Below are 20,566 nucleotides of genomic sequence, written 5' to 3' on the forward strand. Positions count from 1 at the left end.
CATATATAGAATAGAACATCCTAAACTATTTATGCAGAGACATTTGTTTCCTTTACAAGCAGGGAAATAGGTGGGGTCGGGAGTTGAGAGGCCTAAATTTTAATCTCATTAAACTGTTCTTTACGGTTTAGAGTTATGATTCTTTACTTCCCTAGTTCTACAAACATAGAACAATTTTTTTTCCCAAAAGAGAGTTGGTATAAATGTGCATCTGGTGCTAGTATTCAAGAAGTACAAAATTAATTATTGATTACAATGACAAGTCAAAGGCTTCCATTTGCTGAAATGAAAATCCATATTCAAAACATATAAAAGTCCAAAACACAGTGAAAACTTGGTTTTAAAGAAAGTTGTTACAAAGCACTTTCAATAGCCTTTTTTTCCACTGAACCAACGCAGTGTTTACAGCTGCAGCACATTCCAGGCTACCACAGTATCATTTAAGGAAGAGAGAAAGAGGAAGACAACGGGAAAAAATGAATGTTTCTTGTGGATATGCTGAGAACACAACCAGAAATATTTTAAAGGAAGGTCTGTGGTTCACTTTTGTCTCTCCTGCAAACTCTTTGCTGTACCTTGCACGGTGAGCTCTGCAGACACAGATGCCTTCCCAGCGCTGTTTACCACTGTGCACGTGTAAATTCCTGAATCAGCAAGCTGAACATTTTGGATTTCCAGGAACTGGATGCCTGTTTTCTCATACATGTTGAAACGCTCATTTTGCTGCAACTGAGTATCACCCTGCAAATGTCACAAGACACCATGAGACAGACAGCTGTTGTTAAGAGAAGGAGAGCAAAAATTTGTTTGGTAAAACATCAGGTCAAAATGCCTTTCTCCTACCTTTTAGCCAAATTCCATCTATGAATAATACTCATATGGTATAAACAGAAAACTGTGTCCAAAATTCTGTAATTCATGTCTGCAGGAGACTGTTTTTTCCTTCTCTTTTGTCATCCACTCATCTCAGTTTAGTTTTGGCTTTTCATTATTTATTATACCCATATTCCTAGAAAAAATTCTTTTCACTGTATGTGGGCTCAAACCAGTTTTCTCTTCATACTTGTTCCAGGAAATCAAACATCTTTTAATAAAAAAATCAAATGCTTGTAAGTAAAAGCTTCCAAGTTGGAGAGTAGTTCTCTATCCCTCAATAGCTCTTTTAAATTGTATCACTTCAGAAAGTGCAAACAAATTCTGCATAAGAAGACCTCATCCGTGGCCAGGTGGAGGTGGCAGAAAGTTCTAGGTATACTAAGAGATGCATTGCTGCAACACAGCTCCTCTGCAGTCCCACACCAGAGTTATATACAAAGATATGGCTTTGAGATAGGAATAAATGAATGTAGTTCTATGCTTTCTCTTACATAGAGCAGGTGATGAGAATGATAATTTTTCCCTTTACATTCTACAAAATAATTGACCAATATCTCATTTGTGAGCAAATAAGTGGTTCTGCTTCAGCACCAGCCGTTAAGGACAAGTGCCTTGCTATCAGGCACCACAGATTCTCCCATCCTAAGTTTAGGAGAGGAAAGCAAACAAACCTACAATTTGTAGGGCTTTGGTCAGTAAATATTTTGGGAACATTACACTGTTTACAAACAGTGTCATTCTTGAATTCTATCAACCTGCTGCTATCTGGGTGCTGTAGGTCCTAAAGGAATTAAAAACTAGTTCACATCGGGGGGTTAGTGATGATACAGAAGCTTCTGTTCTTTGCAAGTTAATAAGTAAGAAAATTGGAAAGAAAACAATGAGAAGAGCAAGACATTTACACAAAGGCTTATTCATCAGTTCTGAAAGGTGTCATTTTAACTGTTAATAGAGCTTCCATGCTGTAAGGAAGGCAGTCATGTGGTCCAGCAGCCATGTAATTTCATTTCCAAGAGTGTCTGAGGCAGAGCTGAAACACCCACCACTCAGCAGGACCCTGCAGCGCTGTCCTGACATGACCAGTTGTAGGCCTGAGGTTGTTCACAGGTAGCCAAAGCACATGCATGAGTACCAGTTAACCCATGCCTTATGAACAGGGATGCAAGGACAGGATTCACAATAACAACCTTCCAATAAAGCTCTGATAAAGAGCAACTACACATTTGCATTTTAAAGGCATATGGATTACAGAAAAAACTTCACGGTGTTTAAAACAGATATAATATTACAAAAGTGTGAAGAAAACCAATTTAACCAAAAGCAATGGATTGAGGGTAAGTTCAAAGGAGTGGACTGGGTGTTTGCAGGCCAGCAATGGTATCACTACTGAACGTCTAAACAACACAACTCTGGTATTTGACAGAAAAATATATGCAGACCTGCAAGTGTTAAAATATGTTTTTTAGGGACATCAATATGAACAGAACATGTGGGGCTGCTAATAACAAGAACTTTACATACTTCTCCTTTGAATAAGAGAATGAATGCCAGATTATAGCATTAACACATTATAGAAGCTGGCAATCAATACCAAAATGTAAAATATAACCTCCAGCAAAAAATGTATGAAGAAATACCAAAGTGTAGATCCAAACTGCTGGACTGGTAGTCCCTGCTTCCTTCTTACCACACAGCCCTGAACAAAGAGAACTGAATAACAAATCCTGTTTTGCATGGACCTTCATGGCTGGAAAACCTGAATGAGTCTGGTGGGACTGGAAGCAGGCTGTTGTGGAGCAGCTGCATTGCAGACTGTCCTGAGAGCCAGCAGGTCCCAGGGAACTGACAGCAGCTGGAAGGAGCAGCAGACTCCAGATGGAGCCGCCAACTCAAGGAGATGTCGGTGAGTGCTTCCACAGCAAGAGGCTGCTTGTTTTCAGATATGTGCCCTGGCATTCTTGTATTACAGACAAGGATAAGTCTAGAATAAAGCAGATGATGACTTGGAAGCATTTCCCTGTTCTATGAGCGATTTTCTGTTTGTTTGTTTGTTTGTTTTTTTAATGGTTTCTTCCCCTCCTCCTCCCCTCATCCACCAAAAATCTTAAGACGCCAGGAGAAAATCTAGATCTTCTTTGGTGCTTTCAGATGATTTTTTTGGTACAAATATTTTCAACAATGAGACAGATGAAGGAGAATTTTATTCTGAGAAAGAACACTATTATCTTTTGTGAGTTTATTCAGCATAAAAAAATGAGGAAAAATACCGCTCTCCTTGTATGTAAATTCTCAACAGGAATATTTTGAGTGTCAAGTGCATTTCATTCTTTCAAGTCACAAAATTTCAAAAGAGAAAGAAAACATGAATTTTTGGGGAAATCATACCTTAAACCAAGTTACTTGAGGCTGAGGTCGTCCTGTTATTTTACACGAGAATTTGCCTGTTTGGCCTTCACGCACAACAACTCTATTGGGTTTTGTAGCAAACTTAGGTGGACTTTCTCCCCAGATGCTTGGCCTCTGCTCCACAGATGGAACAGCAAGTCTTCCCCTGGAAAGGCAATTTACATTCTGGTTTTACAGAAGAACTGGAAGCTGTTGTGGTTAGAGCACACATCAGGTAGCATTTTAGGCCAGCGGTCTGCCAACAAGGGTATATAATTGGTGGCAACCAAGACTGTAGTTACTCCATATTTTTTTTGGCCAATGGAAGAAATGGAAATGCTGGTAATTACTGCTCTTGACTCCTCATGCAACTAAATATTATGCTAGGTACTGTAATCTGTCATACACATAACAGATCTTGGGGACATTTTCAGTTGCTTATAAGCAGAGCTGGGCAAACCAAATGATACGAAACACTGTATGCATTTAGTTTTTCCCATTTTCTGTTTCTTAGTTGCCTCCTAATAGATTATTTGTGCATACTTGTTCACTGCTTTTTATCATATAATTTGTTTCGCTACTGAGTGCAATGACATAGTAATTAATTTCTGATTTATGAATCAGCACCTTGTTTTTGCAACGCTTCTGACATGTCCTGGTAAATATTTTTGGTTTGGGGAAGAATTTTCTTTTTAATCTCATTGCTGCAATGTTTGCAAAGCAAACACGAAGAAGGCACAAAACCAATGTACACCCATCTCGGGTGAATGACTGTTAAGCGTAAATGCCCAACTCTACTTACATGGCTGGCACAGCTGGGAAATGACATGTGGAATGAAACCAGAGTGGCATCAGTGACTGCAGTCCAAAACCGTAAACAGTTACACAACCATAAAACATCAAGCAATATTATAGGACGAAAAAATAAAAAAGATGCAACGTCAGGTCTGTTAATGTCAATGGGAACACACTCACTCTTTGCTCTGAAGCCTTGGTACAACAAAGACACATTAGCAGATGGCAGATGGTGATTTCTTTTTTTTTTTTTTCCTTATGTTTAATTTCAAGCAAACTGAACCATTTTCAAGGCCTTTGTTTCCAGATGGCCCTTTGCCACATGCAAGTAAGACGTGTCAATACCTCACCATTCCTACCAGGTGTCAGATACTAACAGAGACCTCATCGCCTCAGTCCAAGGTGCTGCCAAGACCTGACGGTTGCCATAGAGGCAGCTTGAGGTGTCTAAGTAAGAGATGATACCATAATGAAAGGGTTTACATGGACAACAGGACCAGCAAGAAGTACTGAGAGAGAAGGATGACTGTAATATGCTACAATGAAAATCACTTTATCATATAATTGAATATCTGATAGCTTTTAATGTCATCTTCCTCTTGGCACCACTAAAGAAGAATATAAATGTGTATTAAAGAAGTCTTTTAGTGACCATCTTTAGGGGGTTTTAGGTTCCTATAGTTATATGTCTGTGCACATATACTAACTCATTAAAAGAAAATCACCTACTAGCTGGCCTGCAGCTTTCTGGCTGGTTCCTAAACCTGCACAAATGGAAATGTATTTTTTTTTCTTTTCCCCTTTCCCCATTTATGTAAGGCACAAACTTGCCATACCATAAAATTATTAATACTGAACAGGAGCAAAACATGGGAGCATGAAAAATGAGGACAATCACTCTAACTCTGTGCAATGCAGTGGATTAGGATTGTGCTTTGTAAAGTCTGAACGTACAACAAAACATAACAGCAACCTTAACTGTCCTTTCTTGCTTTGATTATTTGTCCTGAATGTATTTCTGCAGCACATTTACAATACAGACTTTGTCACGTAAAAGCCTTCCTGATTATTTACCATTTTCTTTTACTTAACCATTTTCACTATTGTAATCTCAGTTAATTTTAAAATTCAAAACAAAGATAAACAATGTTCATATCAGTGATGAAATTAAAATCTTCAGTTGCAACTATCTGTATTCTGATCACTAACATAATCAGAAACATCCAGGGAGACTCATTGCCAGGGATGTGAATCAGAAAAAATTCTGCTTAAATTCAAACTACTTATAAAACAAAATAATTCAGCTCTTGGAAGAATTAGGTCTGAGGTTTTTAAAACAGTGGCATTCACTTAATTGTAAATGTTTACTGAAGTGCATAAGGTACATGACAAGAAGTAGACTATTTTATGTGCCAGCTTAGATCACCCTATTGGCTCATTCTTGGTAACAGTTATTCCAAACCAGAGCATTTATTTCCTCTGGACTACAGTTTACCCGCTGTGTTGCTTGGAAATATTTAAATTCTGTGTGAGAGAAGGCTGATTTCAGCTGCTTTTATTTCTTACTGATGACTCTTAAAGCAGTATTTGCTCTGGCTTTATAAAGAGACTGTCAGGTCATGGAAGTTTTGGGGAAGGATTTCTGAGTATCAGAGAGCAGAGACAAGAGAGTGCAATATCACAGCAGAGGAGGGTGCAATATTGCAGGTATCAGCAGGATGTTCTGTTTTCAGCCAGATTAATTCCTCAGTCAGCATGTGGGAGCACTAGCTGTATCCTCACAGTCTCAACCATTTTGCTAACCCTACAGTTCTCATGGTAGCTATTCTGCTTGGGATAAATGGAGATTTTTAGAAAGAGTAATTTTACTTGTTTTCCTACCAAAATATATTAAAGTGTCTGGTAAACAATATCAAAGCCATTGGACTTCTTACCCAGGGGTTTTGGCACTGGATGGCAGACTGTATTTCATCAAGGAGCTTCCTGTAACATAGGACAGAAAAACGGGAAGTCAGAGGCTTTGTCAAGACCACTGGGAATTACAGACACTGAAGACTATGTAAAATATGCATTTCTATAGCTTTCAAACGTAAAGGAGAAATGCAACACTTGCAGTGTAAGGTTATGTCATCTGTAGTCTCAAAGTTAGGCTCTCCAATTTCAAAAACAAGCTTTAGCACAGTTACTGTCTACTTAGTAGTAACAACACTGCAGAGTATTAATGCAAAAATATTTTTAAACAAGTGAATGAAACACTGTGTCTACTTTCTACAGTGCAGCACTAATTCGAATTAAGATAGCAAAAGAAAGTTTTTGGACTGTGAAAGAGGTCTTACTTTACTTGTTTGGGTTTTCAGCCCCATGCTAGCCCAGACCACCTTTTCTGTAAAGAAAACAAAGCTTCTCCCTTGCAGGAGGGAGATCCCTGCGCAGCCGTGTAATCCCAGCGCCACCTGGTGCACACAGCTCCCGGGAGGCTTTGGGACCGACCTGGGAGAGACCCAGAGCCCCGGCATCAAACAAACAAGTCTGATGGCTGTGAAAAAAATACTTGTTCTAGAGCCTTATAAGAACCCACATCACTGTCAGATAGGACAGCCATGCAGATGGAAAGAGTAGATCGTGTTTCAGTAGCATTTGTCAAGTAACAGTCGGCCCCACATAGGTATCTTTGCTGAGAAGAGAAAAAAAATCTGTGCTTTGCTATCTTGATGCATAAAGGGATTTTTAGAATAAGGACCATAAAATTCTCAAACTCTGAGAAATTTGGTCATTGGGTACTGCCTTGAAGTTTCTTTTAAGCTGCATCAAAGCCCAGGTCAGAAAAACTGATATAAAAACAGCTTTAAAAAAATCTTCCACCTCCATGTAAATTATCACTCATAAAGTTGTCATGGCTTAAAACTAGGGGCATAAAAATTGCATGATTTTTACAACAGAAGGCATTAATAATCATGCCAGATCTGTGCATATTTCAGTATGAACTCTGAGGATATCTGTTAGAGATTTTGACTGTGAATAAACCTAAATGCTGATTGTTTCAGGACTGCTTCAGATTTTTTTCTTTGCTTCAAGAATTCAACACAAAGTTGTGACCAGAGAGGTTGTGACATTCAACAGATCTCTGACATGACCAAATTGCAGTACAATTGATTTCAATCCTTCCCTGGCTTTGTGTCACTCTTTAAATTTTACATTTGGCAGTTTGCAACTATCTAATATGCAGATGTTCTCTTAAAAATTCCTGGGTTTGATCTTGGCTGTTTCCCGTGTGACATTAAGCATGCCATTACAACCAGGCGTGCAGCTTAGTAAATGGCAGCGTGCTTGGAGAATTCCAGAAACCCACTGACTCAGTGTGCCTATCTGTGAAGCAACCAAGATGGCCATAGTTTTTACTGCCTGAGAGAAAACGTTAAGTTTCCAGGCCTTTGTTTCTGTCCTGAGTGGTGACGTACATGAAAATTACAGAGTTTATAGCAAAATCTGTAAAGCTAGGACTTGTGTTAGCTGGGCATCATCATACACACCTGAAACTGAACACACACTTTATCCAGCGGTAGGCATTTAGTTCCCTGAAAAATGCCTTAAACTGTGAAGTTTCTCTTGCCCCAATAAGAAAACACAAGTTGTGATTTTAACTAGACAGTTTAACTCAGCTTATTCCTTTAATTAAACTCTATAATCATCACTGCAGTAATGCAAGTATCCTCTTACCTTCCACTGTCAGTTCCACAGTGACTTGACGAACCCCACCATCATTTGCAGCCTCGCAGGTGTATTTCCCACCATCACCTTCCTGCACACCTTTGATCACCAAGCTGAACACCCCCCGAATGCTGCGGTCCACGACATAATGGTCTCCTTCTGGGACAGGATGCCCATTTCTGTACCATGTGATCTGGGGCTCAGGGTATCCTCTGACCTGGAAAGATGTGAGAGAGATGGGGAAAGAAGGTAAACTTAACAGATGATGACATCAGGAAGAAATGTTGGACATTTAGCAATGCACTGGAAAGTTCTTGACACGGGAGCTGTTAAACACATATTCTCTGCAAGCCAAATGGCAGAACATAGTGAAATGAAAAAACTCTTGGATAAGTCAAAATCATAAGACTAGTCAGGCAGATAGATACCTATGCAGAAAATCTCCCCACTTCTATGGTTTCTCCACAGAAACAAAGTGACAGTGCCAATGAAGAATCCTTACCCTGGGTCCTCACTGTTCAAAAACTGAAGGGCAATAGTGCTACTACACCTCTAAGTATGCAAGACTACAAGGTAGCCAGACCAAAAATTTCTAGCATGATTGCCAAGGATTGGGTTTATAATGGAAATGTAATGAGATATAGTGGCTCCTGACAATATACAGGCAAGAAATGCAGACACATATCAAATTTTGCCTTGATCTTTAAAAGCAGAAGATAAGGAGTTGCAACTTACAAAAGTGTCATTAAGGGTCATTCTCATGGAGGGAGGGAGACTATAAGCACCTACACATATTCACACAAAAACACTGCTCAACTTAAATAGCTTTGTGGTCTATCCAAAAGAAGAATTTTCAAAAAAATGAACCAGTCCTGTGCTCATTAAATATTAATATATCCCTTCCTGCTATGGTATTAATGATACCTTCAGATTTGCAGACAGATCCTCAGTTGGTATAACTGAGAACTGAGTTATTGATTTCAACTGAGCTGTTGCAACTCGATGAGGATCTGTGTGTTTCTTTTGCAAAAAAAAAAGAAAGGAAAGGGAAAAGCAGACATACACCAGTTTCCACCAACAAAATGACTACTCAGGCAAAGGTTCTTCCTCTGCTTTATGAGAGATCCCATCCCCTTTGAGGGTCGCTTTACTGTGTGTTGTTAGCAAGCTTCTCCAGTCATCATAACAACTGACTGCAGAACTTCTCTCCTAACCCCCACTCTGATATGTTCACTCCCCATCTTCCAACTCTTTGATCCTTTGCCTACATGTCATGAAGTAACTGAGTGGATCAAGATGAGCTGGGATGAGTAATAGTTGTGTCTGTGTTTGCTCACTGGGAAAGAAGTAGTGTTGCATTCTGAACTACATTATCAAATTTTGGCAACTGAACAGGAAGTCCCTTCAACCTCCAGGTGGGCAAAATATTGATGATCCGTCTTGATTTGAAGAAGGCTTGGTTGTGGCTTGGACGAATTCCTCCCAGCATTCTCCTCTCAGTTTCCAATCCTGGTTTCAGCTCTGCTTTCTCTGACTGCACAGCACTTACTTTCCAAATTAAAATCTTTAACCAACCAACCTTACCCATTCCTAGGTTCTCTTCTTTCAAAACCTTTCATTTTTAATCCAGCCCCACCTCACTCCAGCTGGGTTTCTCATCTGCTGGAGCTTAACCTACAGCTGTCAGAAATTTTTCTCTTTCCTTTAATTCTCTAGGTATCAGTTCAGAGAAATTAGTTTTGCCAGTGGTGTGATGACTTCTTCTTCCTGACACTACTTACTCAATATAAAGGACATTAATGTTTGCCAAGAGCGTGAATATGCTGAATAAGCTGAAGAAAGTTTCCACTTTGGTACAAACTTATCCAGTTCTTTCTGAGTCTGTCTTTACCTAAGCAAGAGCCATGTTCCATGAAGAATAAATTGTGGGATCCTGCACATCGAGAGCTGATTCCTGTTTAAAAAAACCCCACAGCATCTTTCTAAAGCCATTTTGTGGCCATGCCTTTTCTTTTCTGTTCTTTCTGTAAAACAACAGCTCCCACTCAACCCGGAATTCTAACCTTTCTCCAGCAAATTGGTTTAGTGCTTACTCAGAGCACAGGCTCCAAGGAATATCTTTCTCAGCACAATTCATTTTCAGGAAAAGGGAGTTGTGAAGCATCAATATGAGATTGTTACAGTACTGTAACTCCTGTTAGTTGATAATGTGCTCATTGGCACAGAAAATGACTTGTGCCAAATAACTGCTTCTTACTATTAGCTTGTCAATGCCCTTGTACTCATCTTTTCATTCTAGATTAAGAAACCAACAGAGAGATTAAATGATTTACCCAAAGAGTTACTACCTCTCATTTTTACTTCACTAAATATTCAGATTTCCTTGAAATATTTGAGGCAAAATGGCTTTCAAACTGTTACATCAGGAAATACAGTAAAATGACAGAGTAGCACTTGAATGATGTGAAGGTAGAACCACCTTTTCAGTGCATTACATCACAACCCCTTCACTAAAATCAGTCTAACCACATCTGTTTACAGCTGCTGAGATTCTGGCCTGTGAAAGCAAGTTATCAATTACACATCACTTAATATATTTACTGGTTTTTTTCCAGTTCACAGTAATTCTTTTTGGTGTTTTCATTGTATTGTTCAATCCAGCTTCAAAGCTCCCAAGTATTAACATTCCATCAGTTATCCCAGAGAACAACTGGGGTCGAAGCAATGGGAAATACCTTTCTTCCTTTTCCTTTTTGTTTTATAATATTCTTAAGTCCCTCTTGGACCACACAAGGCCATTTTTAGCTGACCCCTGAAGCTCTGATATACCATTATACGTGTCCTTCCAGTATCACATGACTGAGGCTACAATAAGTATTTTTCCATTTCTTCTATGTGTGTTTATTTTATGCTCGCTATGTCTGTGTTATTTTGTTCATCCACACCTCTATACTGAGGAAATGCCACACTGAAAATTACAAACACAGGCAATCAGCATGCCATTTCCTTCCAAAAGTTTGAGTCATTCCCTGCCCAAACTCTAATTTTTTTTCTTTCATTTTTTGTCAAAAATGAAATGATGGGAAAGCAGAAGTTTACAGAATTGCTCTGTTGCAAGGATTTATTTCAGGTTTGGGTTTGGAATGTGTTTCAAACTGAGCCAGACCTCTCTGAAATACATAGTCTTGCCATAAAAGTGTCAGGGACCCTTAAACAAATCACTGGTTACTGGGTTTTGATCCTAATGGATCAATTCCAGAACTGCAGCAGGTTTTATATTCCTCCCAACCTTTCCAGAGCTCACTAAAAACATCTGCCTTGAATAAATCCACAGCAAACAGAAATTTATCTGCTTATTTAATGCCCAGCAGCAGAAGGCTATAACCTTTATTTACAGCTTGGCCTGTGTGAGTATTGCCAGTTCCATTGAGGCTACAGCTTCTCTTTACCTGTTCTACAACAATAACAAGTGGAAAATCGACAGCAAGCAGCAAATAGCCATTGTATCAGCACAAACATGAGTTTTGAGTTTTTATCTGGACGCATCAATTGCTTAAAGTGTTCCTGGGAAAGTCCGCTAAGGTAAAAGAGGCCTTCTGCTCTGGGCATCAACACAGCAAGGGGACAGAGCTGAGAGAGAACCTGTTGTGTGTGAAACTCCCAGAGTTAGGATTGTTTTGCATCTGGGTCTGAGGGAATGCTATTGAAGAGAGACGGCACTAGTTTCCCAAAGAAAAGAAATAAGAGGTCAAAAATAGAACAAATCCATGGAAGCCGTACACTAAAGGATAGAATTATTAAAAAATGCACCACTACAAACTATTCCCCTCTGTCACAAAGCAAAAGGCATTCAGTGACCACCAATGGCAAATATATTCAGTGATCCTTTTGCTTGTTCAAAAGGACAGGAAAGATTTTTTAAAATTTAGCCTATATCTAAAAAGAGCTGTTTATACACTAATTTCAAAGAATCATAGGTTTGCCTACTTAAACACATCACTTGCTCCAGTGAGGTCAACAATGAACATAAACCCACAGCACCCAAAAGAGTCAGCAGTAAGTGACAATAAACCAAAGTGTAAGTGAAACTGTGAAACACTGATGGGCTGTGAACCATTATTGAGAATTTCTCACTTTGACAGTAACACCTGAAGACTATTAGAAATAGTGGCAAACATTAACATGACATTCAAGCACTATAATCATTATACTGGCTGAGGTGTTCAGTGCTTGATGTTAAGGAGTAGATAAATATCCCATTTTCCTCCTTAAGGTCATATTTTACACACAAGCAATGAGATCAGGAAGAAAACAGCTATCAAAAGGATTTATTTGTTTGCAAAATCTCCTCAGATTGCATCATATATAGACAGGCCCACCACAAATTGTACTAAGACTGGCAACATTACAACTGTTAAGAAGTTGCTATTCAAAATAACTCCCCTCCTAGAGATGATTTCATATGCTGCAATATGAATTCACTAATGACTAAAATTCCTCAGAAGAGACAATCCTTCTCCCACGAAATCAGAATTTTGAGACATCCAGATTTTGTCAGCACACAGCGTTCTGTTGTGCTGCTATTTCTGTAGACTACCTTTGCCTTAATTCCATGAAGTCCAGAATTAAGACCCATGTGTGTGTTGTATTCAATCAATTCAATAAAAGAATCAGTTGTATTTGTGTGGTTCAATCCATCTGAAGAAACTTGATTTTGAATTTACATTTGAAAGACAGAAATATTATCTATTCACATGTTATTCAAAATGAAGCTTTCAACCTAATTTTCATACCTTGCTGCTTTTTGAGGAAGGTTGTCCCCTTTGTTGGCTCTTAAAGAATAACAGGGTAGTATTTGAGGACATGGTTTAGTGGTGAACATGTGGGGTGAGAGGTTGGTGGTTTGACTTGATGATCTCAGAGTCCAACCTTAAGGATTCTATGATTCTATGATGTAACACTCCAAAATAAGCAAGTTTTGTGCTCCGGCAGCTAAGTGACACTGCTTCTTGACATCTCTTTCTCAGTGAGAAGAACTTGGAACTGCCCATTTATATTTGAGACAGACAAATACAATATGTACTTCTTACAGTAAATGTGTACATGTACACGAATAAAGCATTGTGCAAATAGAGACTTTTCCACTTGTCTTGAGACTTTTAAGGATATGCAGACCTTGAGGTTACCACAAGTGATGCTCTGAGCCTGTATCTCAATCATTGCAACACAAAGAAATCATTTCTTTAAAACACTGATTGTTGGTTCTGTAGTTAGCATATTTATAGTTAGGCTGTAGCTGCTGGAAGTTGTAAAACAACACAAAAACAAGGTTTGGATGACCTGGGTAACAAGTCATACATGAAGAAAAGCAGTAATGAGAAATGTTCTCTAATGCATAAAAATACCTGCAAAGCAGAAGAGAATAAACTATTTCCCACACCACAGAGGACAGGGCAAGCACTAAACTTTCAAGAGAAATTGGTCAGTGGGTTGGTAGATGATGTCTGACAGCAGTGACCTCCTCTAAAGGAACAGCAGGTGTTTACTTTTGTGGCTGCCTGCCTATCTTAACATTAAGGAATGCCAGAAAGTGAGGGAAATTTGAGAAGGCTTTGTAGCCTATTCTCTGTTCCATGCCCATCTTCGACCAGAAACCATCAATTTCTGGGAACTACACGTCAGAAAAGGCCACAGAGAACAGAAGCTGCAAGGGGATAAAATGAGCATAGCTTCACTTAGGGTTATCAGATGTTACTACTGAGCTCCCAAGTGTTTGCTGTGGGCAGCTGATTAGAAGTCACACCAGAACAACACGTCAAGAGACGTGAAAAACCACTCAGAGTATGTGCCAAACTTTGACCTTTATTCTGCTGCCTGTGAACTTGGCATAACAAATACTCATTACTACTAGGGAGTAAACTACTTGCACTTTTTGCAAAACTTGGAGTAATGAGCTCATCTGAAGGTCATACAGTTGAAGGCTCTCATGCCAAGAGACTCAATCCAAACAGTAACAGCTGTCCTGTGGATGGGGCTCATCCTAGGTCCTACAAAAAAAGAGGTGTTTCCCGTAGTCATCAGACTCTATCAACTGTCCCCTACCTTCCTGGGATTGAGAGCCAAGAGATTTTGGATCTGGACCTTGATTAAAAGACTTGTGAGGGGAATTAAGTACTTGAGAACAAACTTAGCAGAGGATGCTAAGAATTGGATACACCATAACATGTTATCTGTCCATGTAAAGAGAGCTGTGCATTCAAACTAGAAAAAAGTGCCACTTCTTGTTTTAATAGTTTATACTGCTGTGAACTCTTAATTTCAGCCTTAGGAAAGAAGTACTATAAAACTGTTGAGACTACAACTGAACATAATGATTACAGCCCACCTAATAGGTTGTATAATTTGATTTTAATTTAATTTTTATGGTTAGCGCAGGTGGGAGACACAGTTCTGGCCAGTGCAGCTCTTTTCTAAGTCTTGTAACAAAGCTTCTGTTAGGCTCAAGCTGCAGTTTGTTTTAACAAATGAACAGCAGATGTTCTTGATAAAGGAAAGTGGACATGATACATTGTTAAGCTCCTTCTGAGACTTTAAACACACACAAACCATATCTCAAGAATAGCTTACCCCTTTTAAAAGCTTGCTTTTAAAACAGAGAACTTGCCTGGCAGGGTTAAACACGAAAATGTTAAATATTTGGAGACTTAGCTATAACCTTGCAAACAAAGCGAATAACCTGCCTCTTCTACAGAGCAGTCTAGAATCCACAGTTGTCTCATTAAAGCAAAACTGGAATACAGTAGGAACAAACATGCTCACCTCAAAGCATTACCTAATGTACCTAATACAAGAAAAAATAATGGTCCTTCTGTGAACCTTGGATGTGTTCTATTTTTCTACTCTGTACTCATCAATGCCAAATGGCACTTCATATTTTATAGTCCAGACACCAAACACGAGATCCTTTTGCAGATGGCACCCCACCAATTTTACTTTTGATTCTTTAAAAGCAGTTCTGCATAATCTGCTTATTCTGTATCTGCCTCTTCAACCCCTTTTTGCAGATTGCAAAGGTGCTGAACACTACATATACTACCACAGTTCTTTGGGGGAATCAGTTTTTATGGTACTCAGCAGGGAAGAATTTATGACCTATCCATGGAAGACATGGTCGACTAACTGAAAAGCAGACAGCAGCTGCAGATAATTTCTTCTTCAATCTTCTACATTTAATCATATTTCTTTTGAGAAACTCAGTGTCCAGGGTTTCTAGAGGTGCACAGAGTATTGGCTTTGTGCTCAGTCACCAGAGTGTGGCTGTTTGAATAAAGCATTGCTTCCCCAGGTACCATAACCTCAACAAGTCCATTTGTCTTATGTTTTTTCTGAAGGACTCCAGTGGAATTTCAGAGTAGCACTGTGTGCCAAGCTGCCTTCAGTTTATATAATTTCTGAGTTCAAACACCAGTCCCAATTAATGCAGATCTTTAGAGAATATTTAAGCCCCACTTATTTCTTTCGGAATGAATCGTATGTGCTTTTCTTAAATTAGATGTTCTTTCATTTAAATAATAAGTTTAAATGTATTGCATTTAAAGTAACACTGTTATAGGAGTCTTCAGACACCCCAAAATAACCTGAAACATCATTCAGCTGAAATTCAGAACACTATCAAGATGGATTCTACCCTTTCCTGTACAGAGGACATGAAGGGAACACACTGTATAGAGGAGCACGTGTCGGTGTAGCTGGGATGTCAATCAGCAACTGAACCAGAGGCTGTAAACCTCTGTTACACTAATGGGGGCATTTTCACACAGATGTTGCTGTCTCAGAGTGGCAGAGCTGTTCTGATGGAGCTTTAATAAATCATTCTACCAGTAGCAACATCTGCCTTTTTACTTTCTCCACACTGTAGCCAGCTGACCTGTAGCCATTAAGTGCATGACAAGAGTTTTATGCTAACCACCCACAGAGCTCACCTGGACCTTTTTTCCTGTAAGTACAGGTTTTCTAAACTTAATATGGGATTATAAATAGACTGAATCTCTGTCCACCTTTAGTTCTATATTTAAATTTAGACACTGTCTGATTTTCCCCATTTTTAAAAAGGCTTCCCTAGGCTGCCAATTCAAAACCAAACAGATGCCATAAACCTTGGATAAAGACTAGGAGAAAGCTTAGGCTATTTCCTCCAATGCCACCCCGATGCCATCCTGACGCACAAACTTGACAAGGTCTCCGCAAAGTGGTAAAATTCTGGCATTTTATCAAAGTAGGAGTGTGCAGGAAACTGAGTTTTGTACAAACTGAAGACAATTTCAGTCCTGAAATAGGTAGCTGTCACTCGGGAAAGTGTAACTTTGACTTCATAACTTCACAGCCGAGGATCTGAGACATGGAGACACTCAGACTTTGTCAAACGCACACTAAAAGGAGCTTAGTTTCCATATTTAGTAAGGTTAGATAAAAATAATCTGGCCATATTTCCTCCTTGCCAACAAATTTGCTATTGCAGGAATCAATGCAAAGACTGAAATGAAGCTGCAGCACAGGGAGACCACTGCTCTTCTTACCACAAATAATAACAGAATGTGTTTGTATACAAATATCAGAGCATAGTATTGAGTGAACAGTAAAGAGGATCCAGACAGAATAGGTCCAGAGCCTTGGCAGCAAAATGAGAACCATGTAAAATAGTGTTACAAATAATAGAATTAAGTCACTGCCACAGCAGAATGTGAGCAACTTACTAAGATACGGCTCTGTCAGCCCTCAATAACTTCAATGATGCCACATGTATGGGCCAAAAAAGATTTGAAAGGCAAGGGCAAGCACAAGAGCTCTCTACAAAACATGGAATATAAACTTAGAAACCCTCTCTTAGATGAAACTCTCATCAATTTTAATGAGAATGTTCTCTGGTTCTGCGTCTCTCCTCAAAGCAAAAAAATAAGGCAAACTACAAAGATGAAGCTTTCTTCCCGCTTTCTTTCCATGGACCAACTTTTAAAAAGTGATAAATTTTGTGAGGTCCTGAGTAGCTTAAAATGCTAGAAAATTGCAAAGAAATAGCTGACCTAAGTGCATGGTTAAGGGTCACTTAGGATTATGCTGTAAGGATGGAAAGGAGTTCAAAGGGAAAAAACTGTGGCTGCAGAATGGAAATAAGGTTCTTGCTAGTTGTTCCACACAGCCCACTAAGCCCCATAAAATTTGCTCTCTTGCTCTCTTGCCCTATCCTCACAGCTCTGGGGATTCTGACTCAAGATGTCTATGAAATATTACTAAATGAAGCAGCTGCTTTAAGTCAGTAGCCATGAGTTTAGGAGAATTTCAGAAGTTTCCTGGTAGGACCAGTGCTCATTTCAGAGCAGCAGCAATCTTTGCTACAGGATTTTGAGAAATCAGACCAGAGTTTCACTGTGTTGCAAGAGGTTTCAGAACAGGAGCAGTTCATTCATTTCCAGTTCAACAGGACAGCCTCATTTCCTGTGTTTGCCACTACTTTTGTTCATAAATTTCATTTGGCAGCAGTAGAGGATTGAAACATAAAACAGTTTAACACAATAATAATAAATTTTTGGGAAGTTGTCTCCCCTCTTCCCACCACCAAAAGCTTAGCTTTTAAGACTTGATGCACATTTTTACTTTCAGTTGTGAATCCTTCATTCATCCTTCATTCAATAACAATTCAGAAAGGTGGACAGTGGTTGTTTAGACCAAGCATCAGCACAAGGAAGCCCCCTGAACAAGTACAGGATGAAATGAACACCAATATTTTGCTCTGTCATTAGCAAAATATGTGCATGCCCCCACTTAGAAACTGTAAACAATTTGCTGTTTTACCTCACAAAACTGATCACAGAATCCAGATGCTTTGAGCCACAGCTTGAGACTGGGACAGCATCAGGTCAAAAGACTCTGTTGATACCACACAAAAGAAGCACAACCAAACAGCATCAATTATTTTCAGAGCAACAATCCCTTCATAACAATAATATTTGGGGTTTGAATTGGCAGACACTTTTTAAAGACGACAATCCACTCTGTTTCTTTTTATTCTAAAGAGAATGTTCATCACTGACCACAGTAAAACTTGCAAAAATTATTTTTCCTTTGCATATTATTTCTGGAAGACTGAAAGACTGTTTTTTTAACTTACTGATGTGAAGTTTCTGTCTTAATGGGACGTGAATTTATTTTACATGTCACTGAATACTAGCGGCCCTGTCTTCTTGTAGGAACTATGCCACTGAACAAATGAGGTTCATACTTTCCTAGCTTAGGGATGTTGTTCTTAGGGATTCAATATCAGTACATCCTATCAGTACATGCTATCAACAGATAAGGAATCTCTACAAATTTACATGAGCACACACAGTATTCATGACCCATTGTGGAAAATTAATTAAAAAAAGAAAAAATATATGCTTTCATTCTGTGCCCAAACACACGGCTACTGGCAAATATGTTTAAAGCTATGAAAACCATAATTAAGGGCAGCAATCCGTATCTGGAATGTAAAGTGGTAACAAACACTCTGTGCTCTGAATGAACATGCCCTCAACTTCCAACCAGACAAGATTTATTTCCTGCAATTCAGGAGCCTGGCTATGGCCACAGAGAATGCTAAAACTTTGTTGCTGAGTTGCCTGCACAGTTGCATGTGCATTTAAAGGCTGTCTGCTGAGAGTGACGAATGCTGCTGGCAAAGGCTCTGCTCTGGATAGGCTACAAAAACTGTCCTCAGTTCTGTGAACTGCTTTGTTAGTGCTTCCTGGTGGGGCTGAGAAGTGCCATTTGTTTTAAACTTCATTAAAAAGTAGAACTGATGTGATTACAAAGAGATACAAAATGCAATGCTGGATTGTGAAGATTTAAATACATTAGACAACTAGCATTTCTCATTGCACTGTTTGTTCCACTATGTGCAACTTATGGCCATGCATTAAACAATTAAGACTTCCATACAAAATCCTATTGTGGAACATCAACTGCTCATTAGCAACTGTCTTTCATCCTGTAATAATCTGTAAAATCTATCATCATCATGGCTGAGCTTCGCAAACGAAGATTTGGGAAGGCTTTATCCACATTTGTTACAGGCACGTTGGTGACTTATGAGGCCAATACGTGACAGACATATCCGGTTGCAAAAGGCACAACAGAGAGACTCCTTAGATGGTGTATTCCGCAAGACACGGTTCTTCCTGCGTTGCCTTTTCTCCTCGAGAGTGATCCTGCGTGTGTTCTCAAAGGCTTCCGCAGCGTTATGGATGCTGTGTCTCCAGGCCTCCCGATTTGAGGCCAGAGTGGACCAATTATGGTGATCAATAAGGCCAAGGCTGAGATGTTGTTTCAGGGAGTCCTTGAATCTTTTCTTCGGGGCTCCTCTCTTGCGGCAGCCAGTGGCAAGTTCACCATAGAGCAAGATCTTAGGGAGGCGGTGGTCCTTCATCCTGGAGACGTGCCCTGCCCATCGCAGCTGTGTTCTCATCAGCATGGCCTCTACACTTGTGACTGCTGCTTGCTCAAGAACAGATGTATTGGTCACAAAATCTGACCAGTGGATGTTTAAGATTGTACGGAGGCAGCGCTGATGGAAGCGTTCTAGGAGACGCAGGTGGTGGCGGTAGATGACCCATGATTCGGAACCATACAAGAGAGTAGACAACACTATGGCTTTGTAAACACTGATCTTTGTGCTTTTCTTCAAGTGTTTATTACGCCATACTCTTTTGTGGAGTTTTCCGAAAGCACTGTATGCCTTTGCCAACCTGTTGTCTATCTCTCCGTCGATCTTACCATCTGAGGAGATGAGGCTACCTAGGTAATTAAACTGTTGGACTGATTTGAGCTCTGATTTGCCAATGGTGATATGGGGATGATGGAAGACTTCCTGAGGTGCAGGTTGATGGAGAACTTCTGTCTTCTTTAGGCTGACTTCCAGCCCAAAGAGCTCAGCAGCATCTGCAAAGCAGGATGTTAAACGTTGCAGAGCTGCTTCTGTGTGGGCAACAAGGGCGGCGTCATCAGCATAGAGCAGCTCCCGGACAAGATGGTTTAGGGTCTTGGTGTGGGCCTTCAGACGCCTTAGATTGAACAGGCTTCCATCAGTACGATATCGAATGTAGATACCCCAAATACACACATACACTTTTTAATAACAGCTTAGGAGAGGTAATTCAGACAGTACAATATATGAATGGCTGTGTTTAAAATAAAAATAAAAATGAAGGGCTGAGCAACAACTGTTTAAAAGGAAAAGCCCTCAAAGCACTAACTGAAATACTAAGTACAAATTGATGTGGCTATAAATTTCTAGTTCAACAGTTCAGGATAAATATTTATAGACATGCTGAGTTCAAGAGAAAGTTTGTGGGCTCGCCTTTTCTTTCTAATGCTTTCTCTCAAAACTGAAATTGCTGTGATCTTGGTAAGAGAAACACACGCGCACTCAAAAGTAGCTCCATTTGTTTGGGTTGCGGAAGAAGCGCTTACTCTGCTTATGCTTTCAACAGAGCTCCACTTCACTGCCGCTGCTGGCATTGCTATTGAGAGGCTTGAACAAATCCAACAGTGTTTTCCATTAAACCTGTGGCTGTGTAATAGTCTCCCGAGCAGACAAATCTTTGTCTACACTTCCATCCATTAGCAGATCCCAACAAACGAGCTTTGTGTCAAGACTCTGAGGACCTAATTCTGGCATTGAAAAGGTGATGCCCTTAGTCCATCAGCAGTCACCTAAATAGCTGTGATATTCACACCTATTGCAAATCTTAACTTTCTCTTCCAAAAT

The 20,566-nt window shown here is 39.6% G+C and overlaps 1 protein-coding gene across 5 annotated transcripts in view; it reads right to left on the reverse strand.

Moving 5' to 3' along the window:
- The window catches only part of MYLK (myosin light chain kinase), a 205,509-nt gene that overhangs the window by 114,880 nt on the left and 70,063 nt on the right, over positions 1–20,566 (reverse strand). For all 5 annotated transcript variants that reach the window (XM_032693456.1, XM_032693455.1, XM_032693454.1 and 2 more), the window contains 4 exons: positions 7,774–7,981; positions 5,991–6,039; positions 3,262–3,427; positions 576–741 (listed from right to left, as the gene is read on the reverse strand). In XM_032693456.1, coding sequence (XP_032549347.1) covers positions 576–741; positions 3,262–3,427; positions 5,991–6,039; positions 7,774–7,981 — 589 coding nt within the window. The remainder of the gene's footprint in view (positions 1–575; positions 742–3,261; positions 3,428–5,990; positions 6,040–7,773; positions 7,982–20,566) is intronic.

The sequence above is a fragment of the Chiroxiphia lanceolata genome, chromosome 7, assembly GCF_009829145.1.
Source record: "Chiroxiphia lanceolata isolate bChiLan1 chromosome 7, bChiLan1.pri, whole genome shotgun sequence".
Classification (NCBI taxonomy): Eukaryota; Metazoa; Chordata; class Aves; order Passeriformes; family Pipridae; genus Chiroxiphia; species Chiroxiphia lanceolata.